Source organism: Elgaria multicarinata, chromosome 4 (genome assembly GCF_023053635.1).
Source record: "Elgaria multicarinata webbii isolate HBS135686 ecotype San Diego chromosome 4, rElgMul1.1.pri, whole genome shotgun sequence".
Taxonomy (NCBI): Eukaryota; Metazoa; Chordata; class Lepidosauria; order Squamata; family Anguidae; genus Elgaria; species Elgaria multicarinata.
Window position 1 is genome coordinate 39,381,474 of NC_086174.1, and position 15,437 is coordinate 39,396,910.

General features: G+C 43.9%; 1 protein-coding gene across 1 annotated transcript in view; it reads right to left on the reverse strand.

Moving 5' to 3' along the window:
- The window catches only part of PARP1 (poly(ADP-ribose) polymerase 1), a 52,831-nt gene that overhangs the window by 8,431 nt on the left and 28,963 nt on the right, over positions 1–15,437 (reverse strand). Inside the window, exons 11-18 of the mRNA XM_063124135.1 lie at positions 13,169–13,237; positions 10,892–11,024; positions 9,175–9,370; positions 7,798–7,926; positions 6,716–6,799; positions 3,539–3,661; positions 2,351–2,479; positions 841–939 (exon numbers count right to left, since the gene is read on the reverse strand). Coding sequence (XP_062980205.1) covers positions 841–939; positions 2,351–2,479; positions 3,539–3,661; positions 6,716–6,799; positions 7,798–7,926; positions 9,175–9,370; positions 10,892–11,024; positions 13,169–13,237 — 962 coding nt within the window. The remainder of the gene's footprint in view (positions 1–840; positions 940–2,350; positions 2,480–3,538; positions 3,662–6,715; positions 6,800–7,797; positions 7,927–9,174; positions 9,371–10,891; positions 11,025–13,168; positions 13,238–15,437) is intronic.

A 15,437-nucleotide genomic window follows, 5' to 3' on the forward strand; every position in this document is an offset into this window, starting at 1 on the left:
TTTATTTATTTATTACATTTTTTATAACAAGCCACCCAAAACCCTAAAATAGGCCATGGGTTCTAGGTGGCTAGTTAACCACTGCAACAACCCACCCTCACTGCAGTATTCATTTTTAAAATTCAAAATGACAAGCCCTGAGGGGAAATTTACTCAGGGTGGCTTGCCGTTACATACAAGCCAGGTCAGTGACTGGGTTCATGTGATACCACAAGCCATACTCAAGGGTCAGTAGGTTGTTGTTGAACCGTGGGGCTGTTGTGTGAACCCAACTGTGTTAACAAGTTTTGTTGCTGGGTTGTGAACTGTGGGTTTGTGGTTAACAAACCATGGTTTGTTAGTGTGGCTAGGTTCACACAACACAACAACCTATGGTTCAACGACAATCCACCCTCAACCCCTACTCAACCTTGAGCAGGGGTTGTTGTGTGAAACTATCTCAAATACTACTCAAGATGGAAACCCAGTAAACACTATCCATGGTGCCAACATAAACCTTAACCATGATCAAAGCTGGGTGGTGTCTGTAGCCATGGAGATCAATTGTTCCACAGCCCTATTTTCCTGTCCACACCTGTAGGCTTTAGATCTGGGAAGAGAAAGTTTAAATACCCATCCCCAGTTTCTTAAGCATGGTTAAGGAGCATAGTTTGCACCAGCCCCAAGAGGCAGGACAGTGTAAGACCAGATTAAATCACAAAAGAGCTTGTATTCCCTGAGTATGAGTTTTGAAATATAGCTTATAGAGGTTAGCTATGCAGCACACTGTGTAGAGTAACAGACAAGAGAGTAAAAATAACCAAATTTAAATGTTAAATTCTCAATGTTTTCAGAACCTACCTCCGCCACTTTCAAGTCATATGCGTTGTGAGTACTTGCATGAGTGTTCTTAACATACTGCTTTATGATCTTTGCTTCCTCGGAGTTTTTGTCTACTACCTACAAAGGAAGTTGAGAAGAAAAAAAATTGTTTTTGAAACCGAATGAAGCAAAAAAGGATGCTACAAACATGATCAACTATTAAAACGATTATACAGCTTAACCATGCTTTCACAATCCCATTGAACGGGGCAGTTGGGTCATACCTTCTCAATGACAAAAAACCCCCCGTCTGGTTTAAGAAGTGCCTAATTAATCTGAGACTGAAGTGGATCCTGTACAAGCAAGTCCAGAATCCAGTCAATTTCACTTTGCTTTTCATGCGTGAATCTTAGGGTAAAAGTACTATTCTGTTTACTTATTTGGGCTTCGAGCACCATGGCATGGACAAAGGTTTTTTTAGGGGGGAACAATGCTGGAAGGGCAACTAAGGAATAGACATGCAGTGAAATACTAAATGTTCTTACTTAGAAGTGTCCTTGTATTAAATAAGGCATAATCTCAGATTGCAGGATTGCAGCCACAGTCAGGTAAGAAGATGGAACGAGGTCAAAGGAAAGAAAACCTAAAACCTGCAGTGTCTTAGAGAGACTTGGAGTAGCCAAGGACATGAGGAGTTATCACAATAGAGAAAGTCCACGCTTAAAAAAAACTGGGAGTGAGGGTGTTTTCCCGTGAGATGTCAAGAGAAGGTAGGACTGAAGTAGTCCTCATTACATTTAAGGCACAGCCATCAGGATTTTGTCAAAGATGTGCAACCCAACCCTATTACGTTTTTCCTGGATGTAAAAAACCTTTGGGTGGGGGCTTCCATCCATGCTGTGTAGAACTCTCTGGACTCTTATTTAAAAGAAATTAGATCTTTAAAAAGAGCCAAACTGCGAGAAAAGAAAGCTGGCTCCTTTTACAGATTAAGTCTTTACTACTCTCTGGATACTCAGCTGGGCTTTCAGGGCTCACAACAGTGTACCTCTTAGGACCAATGAATGCCTTAACCCCCACTGGTCCTGTCTCTTTTGCTTTCTCTCTCTTGGAGAGAGCTGTCAATCCGGTACTACCCAGAGGGAAACCCACTGAGATACACAATGGGAAAAAAAGCCTTAGAAAGGAGTTATATTGTAATGAAGATTGAAAAGATAGATAGCACATACACACACACACACACACTCAAAAAAATGAAATGAAATTACAAAATGCAGAATCGTTGGCTTAGTGTTCAAGATGAAAATACTGAAGGCTACACATGGATGATGAAATGAATGGACCGAAGCCTCTAGGTAACACCACACATGACTACAGGTTGAAATGGTTACACTTGTCTGGTATCTCCGAGCAGGTAACAACATGCACTCTTTAGATTTATCCAGCCTGGTTAAGTAGGAAATAAAACAGTTGGGGTCAAGAGGAAGACCTTTCCACCATATATAATAGCCTTCTTTCCTGCCACTTTCTTCGTCTTTTTTTTTTTTACCTTGATATCTGTTTTGAGCTTCTCGTAATTCACATCAATTGGATCTTTATCTCCATCCTGACCACCACTTCTGAGTAGGCTGTAGGCGACCTCAATGTCAAGCAGATTGTCCAACATGTCCACTTTGGACTTGATAAACAAGAAGATGTGGTTATGGTTGGCAATGCAAATGGATTCTCCACCCCCTTCTGACAGCTAAAAGGCCGCTAATACAACATTGAAAGGAGAAACGGTCCCCTCCTGCAATGCAATGGATTGAAGATTCTACAATGCTTTCAAGATTTGAACGGATGGTTTATATAAGTATGGATACTTATTTGGATATTTGGTTTGCTTCTATTGAAGTTTATGTATAGTTCTTAGAAGCTTGTGTTTTCTCATATATATATATATATATATATATATATAGCCATTTTCTTCATCCTCCTCCACCTCTTTTCTTTTGTTGAAATTTTACAATAAAAATAAGTTTAAAAAAATGCTTGGTAATGCACATATTTGATGGCCTTAGGATGTCTTCATGCAATAGCTCGTTTGAGATGTTATTCTACTGTACTGCTTTAAGAAGTGCCCGTTACAAGAACAGCAGCTCCCTCCTGTTAAAAGCACTCTATACTCTACACAAAGGAGGAACACTAGCTCAGTGCTAGAGCACATGCTTTGCATGCAAAAAGTGCCAAGTTCAAACCTCAACATCTCCAGGTAGGGCTATAGCAGGTCTTGCCTGAAACCCTGGAAAGCTGCCAGTCAGTGTTGACAATACTGGGGTATATGGGCCAAGGGTCTGACTCAGTATAAGGCAGCTTCCTACGTAGTCTCTGAGTTCATTTAAGGAACTCAGGGCTGTGGACATGGGTCTTCCCTCCCCCCACCCCAATTTTTCTCACAACAATCCTTTGGGGTTGGATTAGGCTGAGAGAAGGGCCCTCACCTGAAGTCACCCAGTAAAAATTATGTCTGAGCAAGGATTCACTCCCAAGTCTTTGTGGTCCAACTCCAACACTCCACCCACTGCCCCAAAGTGGCTTAGAAAAGTCAATGCTGGGTGCAACTACACTAAACCCACGAGCTTGATATTTCTATCCTGTAATAAATATTATCGGAAGCCAATTTATGAGATTTCTGCCTTAAGCGCCCATGTGTCAAAAGTGAATTTGGCAATTGGTGTCCAACGTTCCCCATCAGTACCTTGATGTAGTCTACGTTGTTTAAAAGAGGAGGCTTCTTCATCCCAAAGTCATGAGGGATGAGAGTGTAGAAGCGATTGGAGAGGTCCAGTATCTGGGAATCCGTGCCACCATCAGAAACTGCCTGTGCGAGGAGGAAAAGCAGCAAAATAAAAACCCTTGGGAGTGACAAGTTCGTGAGAAAAATCTAGTCCTGGCTTAGGCTAGCAGTTTAGTAGATCAAACGTTCTGAAAGGCTTCCTAAAACTGGTGCCACACTGGCTGGAGGTGATAGGACTTGTAGTCCAGCATATCTGGAGGGCGCCAAGTTGGGGAAGGCAGTTCTAAGACTTCAAGATCATGAAGGCTGCAGTCCTATGGACACTGACTTAGGAGTAAGTCCCATGGAAATCCACAGAGTGAGGTCGAGCACTTATGGCTGCTTTTGTTTTTTAAATGAGAAATGAACAGGTTACAGTACAGCTGGCCGAAGAACCATGTTTAAATGAACACAATGCAGTTTTACCTGTGTATACTCTGACATACTACTACTAGCAGTAGTATTTTCAAAAGGAATCAAAAATAAAACTGCCCTTATACAAATCTAGTGTGACCACACTTGGAAGACTGAGTGGAGTTCTGGTCACTGCACCTAAAAAAGGATATTGTAAAGTTGGGAAAAGGGCAACGAACGTGACCGGTGGGCTGAAGCAACTCTAGGGTGACCATATGGAAAGGAGCCCTGCCCATATGGAAATGCAGCACCTGCTGAAATTCCCTCTTCATCACAAAGATTAAAGCTGCAGGAGCCATGCCCTCTTGACCAGCTACACAAGAGGGCAGGACTCCTGCAGCTTTAACTGTTTTGATGAAAAGAGAATTTCACCAGGTGCTGCTTGCATACGAGTGACACCTACTGAAATTCCCTTTTCTATGCAATTGTTAAAGATACGGGAGCCCTATCCTCCTTTTCATATGGTCACCCTAGGCAACTCCACTTTGAGGAAAGGTTACCACATCCAGACTGTTTAGCTTAGAGAAAAGACAAGTGAAGGGAGATGTTGTTGAGGCATACACAATTATGAATGATGTGGAGAAAGCAGATAGGGAGACATTTTTCTCCCACTCTCATATTAGAACCCAACAGGTGTATCCCCATGAAACTGATTCGTGGGAGATTCAGGAGAGTTAAAAGAAAGTACTATGTCACACACCATGTAGTTAAACTATGGAATTTGCTACCACATGATGGGCTCCAATTTGGGTGGCTTTAAAGGGAATTAGACAAATTCCTGGAGAAGAAGGCTATCAATGGCTACTAGTCCTGATGGCTATACACTATCTCCAGTATCAGGGGCAGTATTCCTATTTACACCAGTTGCTAGGAATAAAACCAGGAGGGTGCTATTAACCTCATGTCCTACTAGTGAGTTTCCCACAGGCAGCTGGCTGGCCACTGCATGAACAGAATGCGGGACTAGATGGACCTTTGATCTGATCCAGCATGGCATGGCTCTTAAGTTCTTATGAAATAAATCCCACCAAGTTCAATGGAGGCTACTCACTAGTAAGTGTGTTTAGGATTATTAGGATTGAAGTCTTTGAAGAATATGGCGAGGTGTCAAGGTTTGTAATTGGGAAAAGTTGCAATGTAGCAAATTTCCCCCACCCTGTGACTGTGTGTGCGTTTCTTTAACAGACCTTTAGTACATCACACTTTAATTAATACTTCGGAGGCCTTTCTGAGAACTCTAAATGAACGACCTTGCATGCCAAATAATTGGATTTCATTATGGATCTTGATTAAAACAACTAATTTCTAACACAAAGAAGCACAGCAACGTGCAATTTCTCAATGTTAATGGTGAGTAGAAAGCTTTTGAAGTGTGTGTGTGTGTGCATGCATGGTACGCTTTTATCAGAGCAGCAGCGAGGAACCTGCTGCCCTCCAGATGTTGGGAGTTCAACTCTTATCAGCCACAATCAGCATGGCCAATGGTCAGGAATGGTGGGAGTTGTGGTTTATGACCATCTGGAGAGCCACAGGTTCCCCATCCCTGTGTTAAGGAGATAGAGAGGCAGACAGACCAGTCTACTCAGAAGCAAGCCATTTTGTGACTGGCCACACCCCCATGACAGCCATTTTGTGGTAGCACCCACAAGTTTCACAACATTCCAAATGAGCCCACAAAGCCTGGGGACTAGTGACATATCCCTTATCAGATCAGGTGAGCCAGGAGTCCCCAATTACACAGGGCCTTTCCCATTTAATTTGATCAAATTCTTGATCATGCAACCCAACCAGGGAAAAAAAGGAACCTCTCGTGCAAGCACTGAGTCATTACTGACTCTTGGAGGGACGCCAGCTTTCGCTGACATTTTCTTGGCAGGCCTTATAGTGGGGTGGTTTGCTGTTGCCTTCCCCGGCCATTATTACCTTTCCCCCAGCTAACTGGGTACTCATTTTACCGAACTCATTTAACCTTCCTCAGGATGGAAGGCTGAGTTGACCTGAGCCGGCTGCCTGAAACCAGCTTCCGCTGGGATCGAACTCAGGCCGTGGGGAGAGTGAATCAAATTAAAACGCTTCATTGCCATTATATTTATACCCCACCTCTCCTCCAAGGAGCCCAAGGCAGCGTACATGATCCTTCTCTCCATTTTAAAAGGGCAAACTGTTCAGAGAAACAGGTCCAAAATGGCTTTTGCAACTGGTGATTTTTAGTACATTTGCTTAGGACTTGGGATGGTCTTTTGTAATACGGAGAACAGACAAGCAGGCAGCCAAGTACAAATTTGGGCTCAATCCCAATTTCCATCTTTGGTCCCTTGGTGTGCAGTGACAAACAAAGCCATCCTATAGAAGCATTAGGGCACGGTACTGCCAAATTCAACAAGAGCATTCTGCTGCTGACCCCGTGGAGCAGCCATTACATAATCAAACAACATAGCCATTCCTATTAATAACAATAATTTCTTCCAGCAAGAAGAGGGACTCAAACAGAATAAAGCAACTCTTTCATTAGATAGCCAAGTGTCTGTACCTTACTTTCATTAAATACAGACTTTTAGGGAAAGAAATGTAATTCGTAGAGGCAGCGGTGGGTGGGGCAAAGTGCTGAGAATGAAGTTGACTCCCAGCCTGGAATGCCTTATGAATTCCCTCTGTCATTACAGAAGCTCTTTCATTCATGCTCACCTGCTGCACTTCATTAAGTATGGAGTAGGCACTCTGGATCTGCCTCTTGCTCAGCTTCCCCAAAGGCATCTTCTGGAGGTCAATCTGACAATGAGATAGGTGGAGGTAATTAAAGCTGGACTTCATTATGTGAAAACATTTAGGAGATCAGTTGCCTAAAAGATCACTCAACAGAAGTAGCACGTTAAACAGAGAATATAGACAAACTATTGCAGCAAAAACAAGGAGTCCTATGGCTCGTTAAAGACCAACAGCGGGCGATTTCCTGAGATGCTCCTCCCACAATGCTTGGCTCTGAGGAAGGACCCCCTCAGAGCCAGGCATTTTGGCCTGGCTGTATTTCTGTAGAGCTGTGTTGGCTGCTTCTTCAGCCAACGCAGGACTCCATAGGGCAACTGCTCTGGAGTGCTCCACTGGCCACCCTCTCGCTGTGGCAGATGCTATGGTGGGAGAGGGGATGGTAGGGCTCTCCGGAGTACCAGCAGGAGGCAACTGGCCTTCTGGTGGGGGCTTCACCCTGCCTCATGGAAGGGCCAGCCCTACTGATAAAGACAATGATGTTATTAACAGTGATTGTGTCTGTATTTTTTACCCAACAACGTTTTGTAAAAGACAACTATTAAGGTAATCATCATGGTCTATAATTTTTGCTTTTGAATACTGCTGAAATGAACAATGCTTGGGGTAACCAGGAACGCATTTATGAAGGACTATGACTTCTGTTCAGTTTTGACCCTCAAAAAGTAATTCCTGGGCTGAGAATTCTTTTAAGCCGAGTTCTATTTATTTTCCACCTGGCTCTGGTTTATGGATCTAGGAAACACCCCCACTCTCCAGACAAAGTAGATCCCACCAGGGATGGGCCTGGAGTCTGCCCATGCCTGGTTTAGACCAGGTACATTTCACACAAGCACCTCCTCTCTTCTGCCAATAAAAAATCACCATGAACATCTGCGAAGGAGGCAGGCAAAGGCTGTTGGCCTATAAGAAAGGCCTGCTAGCGCACGCGTGCATTGCTGCCACCGCCATACAGCAAGCAGAAGGACAACATGGAAGGGGTTCAGCCAAAGACGATTAGCAACCTCAAATTCCACCATGGCCTTCTTCATGCTTTCCACGTCGAAGATCATCTTGATCAGGTCCTGGACTGGCTTGGGAAGCTTGGATTTGGTGCCTGCACTCACTGTCAGTTTCTTCACTGCCTCTTCATCCTATGGGGGAGAAAAATCAAGAGTGTATGTGAGAACAACATATGTGCACAGATTAGGCAGCAAAAATGCAGTAAGCCTATGTACTCCAGTTGCTGGGGAACATGGGTGGGAGGATGCTGTTGCACCCTTGCCCTGCTTGTGGATTCCTGGTTGACACCTGATTGGCCACTGTGTGAACAGAGTGCTGGACTAGATGGATTTAATGCATTTTGATTAAACTAGGCTAGCTAGAGACTGGATACACATGTAGTTCCCAACTAATCTTCTAGATCAGAAGTCCCCCCCACCCCCAGCATTTAAACTAAAATCTAACTCTCTGTATTTAAAATCCACCGGTTCAAGAGGAATACGGCGTGACACTGTTGCTATTTTGCTCCAAAGAAATAAACTGATCTCCAACTGAGTCCGATTTAATTTCCCCAAATGTAGGGAGATACCAATGCTTAGGAAAATTTCAGCCCTCTTTTTCCAGGGCTAGTTTATTTCTAGGTAAATTAAGGACATCACTGTACGTCAGGGGTGCAGAAGCCGTAGGCGAGTCTATCCCGGTTGCTATCTCCAATATGAGATGGGAGATAGCAGGGGAGTTGTGGGGTGGCCAGGCTGGGGGGAGCCATTTAAAAGTGTGTGTGTAGGCTGTGATGTCAGGGGCTGGACCATGCCCCCAAGCTCAAGCTGGGCTGGGATACATCTATTGGAGGATGGGGACAGAGAAATAATCAAGAACTAAATAGTCAGCATTACACAACACTGATTTTGGCCTGCATATATTTAGTTTTATACATCATCATCCCAACCATCCTCAATGCAAACACACAAGCCAAGCCCCACCGTCTCCTGCTTTGCTGGTGTTTGGGAGGGCCAAAGCAAAACAATCTTGGGAGGAGAGCATTGTTATGTCAATAACAGAGTTCAGATTTTGCAGGCCAATCACTGTAAGTTTTCTTGATATACATCTTCAGTAGACACACACTACGAGATCATCTGAAGGGGTTTTAAGATAAGAATAGATGAGATTTCTATGCACTTGCTTTCCTTATCAAATAAAAGGAGAACAGAAGCAAAGAGGGGAGATTTGTATGCTAATTCATGCCTATTCACTTCTGAGTGAATAGGCATAGGATTAAGCTGTCAGTGGGACCTACACTTGCTGGTAGGTCTCCCTGAAACAACCCAAAGTATTTCCTCTGTGCATGAACTTGACAAACAATTGATTTTTCTCTTTTTTGAACAGGATCATCAAGTTACCTGTCCGTAGTCTATTTCCAGAGGGTAGAATTTTTTTGGATATTTGGTGAAATTTTTGGAATGCCAGGAGTTGCCAGTCTTCTCCTCATACAAATTCAGGAAATGTTCGATGGCTTCCTCTTTAGATGGCATCTGCTCTAGCTTGTTGCTTCCAATCACTGTGCCAACGCGACCCCAAGAGCGGAAAACCCAGTGTCTAGGAACAAAGGGAAACAGGAGAAAAAGTATGCAGTCAGGATTAATTGTGCTAAGTGATCTCGAGGGGAATATGCTCAACAAATCACCGATCTGGCTCTTGTGGTCCACCTGGGCCATCCAGTTCAAACAGCTACTGTTTCCTACTGTTCTCTTTATACAGTTTATGACAAAGTGCAACAGAGGCAGTGACTAGATTCATACAACACACTAACCCATGATGGGTTAGTGTGATGTCAGAATGCAACACTTTTTCTGCAGGGTGGGTGGGTTTATCATGTTGTCTGAATGCAGCACATTTCTACAGGGTGGCTTGTTAACCACGCGGTATGGTTTAGTTTTGTTGAACAATCTACCTTGAGAAGTTATGGCTTGTGGTTGAGTTGCTCAGTGTGGTTAACAAGCCAGCCTGCATGGTTAACAAGCAACCCTGTGGAAAAAGTGCTGCGTTCAGACAACACGATAACCCATGGTTCAACAACAACCAGCCTGCATGTTAGCATGTTATCTGAACCCAGCCAGTCTCAGAAAAGAACTCTCTAAAGCATTTGTGGATTTAGGCGCAGCACCGAAGAAGATGAAAGTAAATGAAATCTCAGAGATCCCACTTGGGGTTTTGTAAAATAGGGAAAAACAGAGAGTGATAAGCAGAGAGGGCGTATCTCTCTGATAAGCTCTCTTTGGGAGCCAGGGCCAGCCCTGCGTGCTTAATTCTAAACTGCCTCAGTACTAAATCTAGAGTCTTCCTCTTGGTTAATGCTACTGTTTCAGACCTAAGCCTTGGAAATCGAGGGTGCTAGTTTGTCGTCCCGTCCCCCCCAGTTTCCTAAGCCTCGCTGTCTGAGTCAAAGAACAAGTCACACTATTATTATTATTATTTATATAGCACCATCAATGTACATGGTGCTGTACAGAGTAAAACAATAAATAGCAAGACCCTGCCGCAAAGGCTTACATTCTAATAAAATCATAATAAAACAATAAGGAGGGGAAGAGAATGCACCAAACAGGCAGTATACACCCACCCCATTCCACATACAGAAGCAGCTGAATCAAGTTACTGGCCTGCAACTCCCATTAGCTCTAGCCAGAATAGCCAATAGCAAGGGGCGATGGGAGTTTGCCGCCCAACCTTCTGGAGGGACACGAATTCCCCATCTCTGCTGTAAGGAGACATAAAACTGCCAGCACAATCCTATGCATATCCACTCAGATGTAAGCACATCCCAGTTGAATGGGGCGAACCACAATGTGGGTGTGCATAAAAGTGCAGCTGAAGGTTATTTTTGCTGCCACAGACTAACAGGGCTAGAGGCTTCTGCACAACTGCCTAAACTGGCTCTGAATTCATGGAACCCTTTTTGGAGCAGGTGGGACCGGAGGGGAGAGAGAGAGAGAATTTAACTTTTTTGAGTTCAGGTCTCCCAAAATCACTATTGAAACTGAGAGCAAATAAGGCAAACCCAAACCTCATTACTGGAGCCAAGCTACAATTCCTAACCAGAAAGGAAGAGAAACCAACCTGATTTCCCGGTCATCTTCCAGCAGCTGAAGCTTGTAATATGAATTTGTCCCTCTGACGATATCTACCAGACCAAGAGTAGCGCTGAAGATTTTACCACCTTTTTCAAAAACATGAGCAGAATCCTCCAAGCCTGTTTAAACAACAGCAAAAAAGACAGTGAACTAGTGTAAGGGAGAAATACATTTTGCCCTTATTCAGATTATGTTGTTGTTTCTAATTTGATCTCTTAGATGCCTTCATCGAGAAACATTCAAGGTATCAATTAAAACATGCAAAATTGAAAATATCTGAAACAATTATACGTTAAAATACCACCATCCCACAAAGTGACTAAAACATCACTGACAAGCAAAACGATTCAGCTGATGCCTTAAAGAGGCTCATCATGTTGGCCATCAAATGCCTGGAAATAAAACAAAGTCTTAACCTGGTGCCGAAAACACAATATTGGTGCCAGATGGGCCTTGCTGGGGAGATTATTGAATAATTAGGAGGCCACCACTGAAAAGGCCCTTTCTCTCACTGCCATCCACCAAGCCTCCCAGGGAAGAGGCCCTCAGACGTTGATCGTAATGTATGGTAGGTTTATACTGGGAGAGGCACTGTCAGGTATGGCGGTTCCGAGGTGTATGTTAACTTGAGCACAAGACAAGCACAGCATGGGAATGCCAGAAGATCGCTTTCTCCCCTTTCCCTGATTCTTACTGACAGGCATTTTAAAAAGGCATTTTAACACTGTCTGTGATTTATTATTTATGGTGAATTATTTCATTTATTTATGGCACTTTTGCCCCTTTCCGCTCTACCGGGATTGCTTAAGGCAGCTCCGGAACATGACTTGAAGAGAATGCAGCCTCCAAAGTCCCTGAAGCAGGAGGCAAAACCTATTAAGCCAGCCACTCTTATAGCAAGATGACAGCGATCAGCACAAGACAGATGTATAACATGTGACAAGATTTCCCAGAGAAGGCGATGAGAGGATCATTGCATGAGATTAGAAGAGATCTCGCAGTCTGGCCCGCTTCCCCAATCCGAAGCTGGATTCCTCAGCTATAAATTAATATCACCCAGATCATTCCAGCTGAGAGACAGAGACATGCAAGCAGGATTGTACTCTTTGAGGATAAGGCTGTCAGCGGCTACAAGTTATGACAGTTCTATATTATCTCCAGTGTCAGAGGCAGTATGCCTCCCAATACTCGTTGCTGGGGAATATGGGTGGGTGAGTGCTATTGCACTCATGTCCTGCATGTGTGCTTCCCATAGGCACAGTGAGAATAAAGTGATGGACTACATTTACCTTTGGTCTGATCCAGCATAGCTCTGCTTACGTTCTAAGGCAGCCTTCCCCAACCTGTAGCCCTCCAGATGTGTTGGATGTCAACTCCCAGCATCCCCAGCCAGCTATGCTAGCTGAAGGATGCTGGGAGTTGTAGTCCCAACCCATCTGGAGGACACTAGGTTAGGGAAGGCTATTCAAAGAAACCATCCTGAGACATGCTAGACGAGAATAATTCGCTCTTAGATTATATAGGTGGGAGATGCTTAACATGGGGAGCAAGAGGACAGCAGTGGGTCACAAAAACCTAGGTGATGGTTTTGGGGTCCACAGGGAAGGATTGGGCACTAAGGTTGTGGTGAATGGCCTTGGTACGCAGTGGAGGCTGGTGGCTTGGATTTCCTGGGTTTCAGCCAGAACCAGCCAGAACTCTAAAGGAGATATCTAAGGGGTTGAACAATATCTCCCAAATGGGTTCAGCAGCTTAGATAGTTCCTTCAGAGGCCTGGCTGGTTCTGACTGAAACTTAGAATGGATTTAGAGCTAGCCAAAATCAGAGCCACCAGCCTACACAGCATGTGCAGTTTCTACCTCCTAATACAGTTGCTGCACTGCCAAGTGTGAGTTGGGCCACCTTTTCAACTCATTTGATTTTGCTGTTTCCCTCGGCACACAGCCACAGTGACTAGGTGCCAATGCCCTTGCCTTGCCTAGGAAGGACCACACCAGAAGTCCTGCGGTGAAAGACCAAAAGTGTTACTGCAAGCAGCCACTTTGGAATTCATAAGAAAAGTTACCTTAATACAGGATACAGTGCTAAGAACAGTGGCACTGTAAGCTTGAAGGGGCACATTTACACAGTTCATGTGCAGCAAACCAGGCCCAATGACAGGCGGGCTTTTACAGATGGTGAAACCCCAACTTAAAGACATTCCCAGTCCCAAAGTTAGCAGAAAGTGCTTGTTCACAGGATACGGGAAAGATTCTGAAATCACCTGAATCAGGGTCCACAGCGGCACCTCCTTTAACTGTCAGCTTCATTTTCTTTTCAGCCTTGCTTGTCCCTGTACAAGAGATGGGGAAAATGGGAATGAGTACTTGTTGCTGTTGTTGTTTTAGGGATGCAATGCTGTATTGATCAACTAAAAAAGTGTCCCGTGTTAAATGGGCAGATTATAAAAATATTATATAACATAATATACACACATACCTACGCATTTAATACAGGTGTTTATAAGCACTGTACATCAGAACATAGGAAGCAGCTTTATATTGAGTCAGACCATGAATCCATCTAGAGAGCTTCAGCTATTGGGCAGCATAAAAATGTAATAAATAAATAAATAGCCCAGTACTGTCGACACTGACTGGCAGCAATGGATGTCCGGGGTTCCAGGCAGTTTTTCCAGCCCTACCTGGCGATGCCGAGGATTGAACCTGGGACCGTCTGCATGCAAAGCAGGTGCTCTACCACTGAGCTACAGCCCCTGTAGATGGCAAGCATCTTCTAAAACAGAGGCGTTCTCCATTCTCACACACTAAGATGAAGCCTATGTGTGTACATCACCTTAAAGTGAGGCAGGTGGCTACCAGGAGGAGGGCCTTCTCTGCTGTGGCACCCCGGCTGTGGAATGAGGTCCCTAAGAAGGTTCACCTGGCACCTACGCTATATTCTTTTAGCTGCCAGGTGAAGACCTTTTTATTCTCTCAGTATTTTAACAATCTATAAATTAATTTTAACTTTGCTGTTTTAAATTTGTATTTTAATTTGTATTTCTGCACTGCTGCTGATTTTATCCTGGATGTGCTTTTATATTGTATTTTATTTTATGGTTTTATACTGTTTGTTTTATACTTTGAATGGTTTTAATTTTTGTGAACCGCCCAGAGAGCTTCATTGGGCAGTATAAAAATGCAATAAATAAATAAATAAATAAATAAATACCCTCAAACTTGCAGAAATGATTTTACCCATTTGCAAATTTACAGTACCATCCTATGCATGTTTGATTGCAGCCTTAAATCAACAAAGCACTGACATTTATTTCATCAGGTTGCAGTCCAAATTTGTTGTTAACACTACCCCAAAAATGTAGAGGTTTTCATAGAATCGTAGAGTTGGAAGGGGCCTAAAAGGCCATCTGGTCACAGGCAAAAGCAATAAAAGGCAGAAGATAATTACCCTGCCAGGATTTGTTATCTACAAGGAACTCTGCCTTAGAGCTAAAAAGCTGCACAGAAGAGCTACTTTGTTTCTGCCATGAAAAGAAAAACAAGTGAAAAAGTCACACAACAGTGCCTATTTATTGCACGTTTTGCCCACCCGATATTTCTCAGGGGCTGCACTGCTTGTCAGGCAGGCAAAACAAACAATAAAGAGTCACTGGCTTTCCCACTTGTTCGTCTTTTCATGGCTGGAGAGCCTCCTTGCTGTCCCCCCCCCACTAGCCAGCTGTGAAAGTCTAACCCCACCTTTCGACTGTAACACTATAATGTGCGTTTTCAAAACAGATTATCGGTTTTACCAGACTGAATGAAGTGACATCCTAATAACTCAAGCATTTGGTGAAGCGGACTTCAGTCTTCGAGTGTATGCCATGATAAACGTGTTAGTCTTCCCCGCCCCCTGACTTTAAATTGTAGGCTAATCTACTTCTCAGATCAGTCCCAGCTTCAGATTTTGGAGGGTCACCAGCTGCTATTGCTCCCCATCCTTGTTCTCATAGTTGCTTTCACTTGCTTGCTTGACAGGCAAAGGGACAATGAGCAAGCAGGCCGTGGCTTCTCCTGCTCCAATTGCTCACCACCACCGTTGTCTGGGCCAGAGCGAGAGGCTGGTGAACAAGCAGGTTGCCATGGTGATGAAGAGGAGCAACTCCAGGGGGTTCACATCAATGAGCCCCTGCTGGGGTGTGGGCCCTCAGCCGGTGTCCCACCATGCCGGGCCTTGACTCCGGCCCTGTCTCAGTTGCAGCTTTCCAAGCTAGATCACTTGAGACCAAAATCTCACTCACCTAGGAGTAGGTTTTCATTGAACTCAATGGGACTTACTCCTGAGTAGACATGCATGAGATTGGGCTGTGAAATTCTCTGCCCGCAGGGTTTGGAAATACTCTGGGTTTCATCTTCATGGTCAAAGTTGATTTTTAACATGTGAGAACTTTCTGAATGTTGTTGGGTTTTTTTAAAATTTAATTACATAAATGTGAAAAAGAAGGGGAATATGCTATATTCCAATTATAAGAATTCCCAACTGTTCTACAA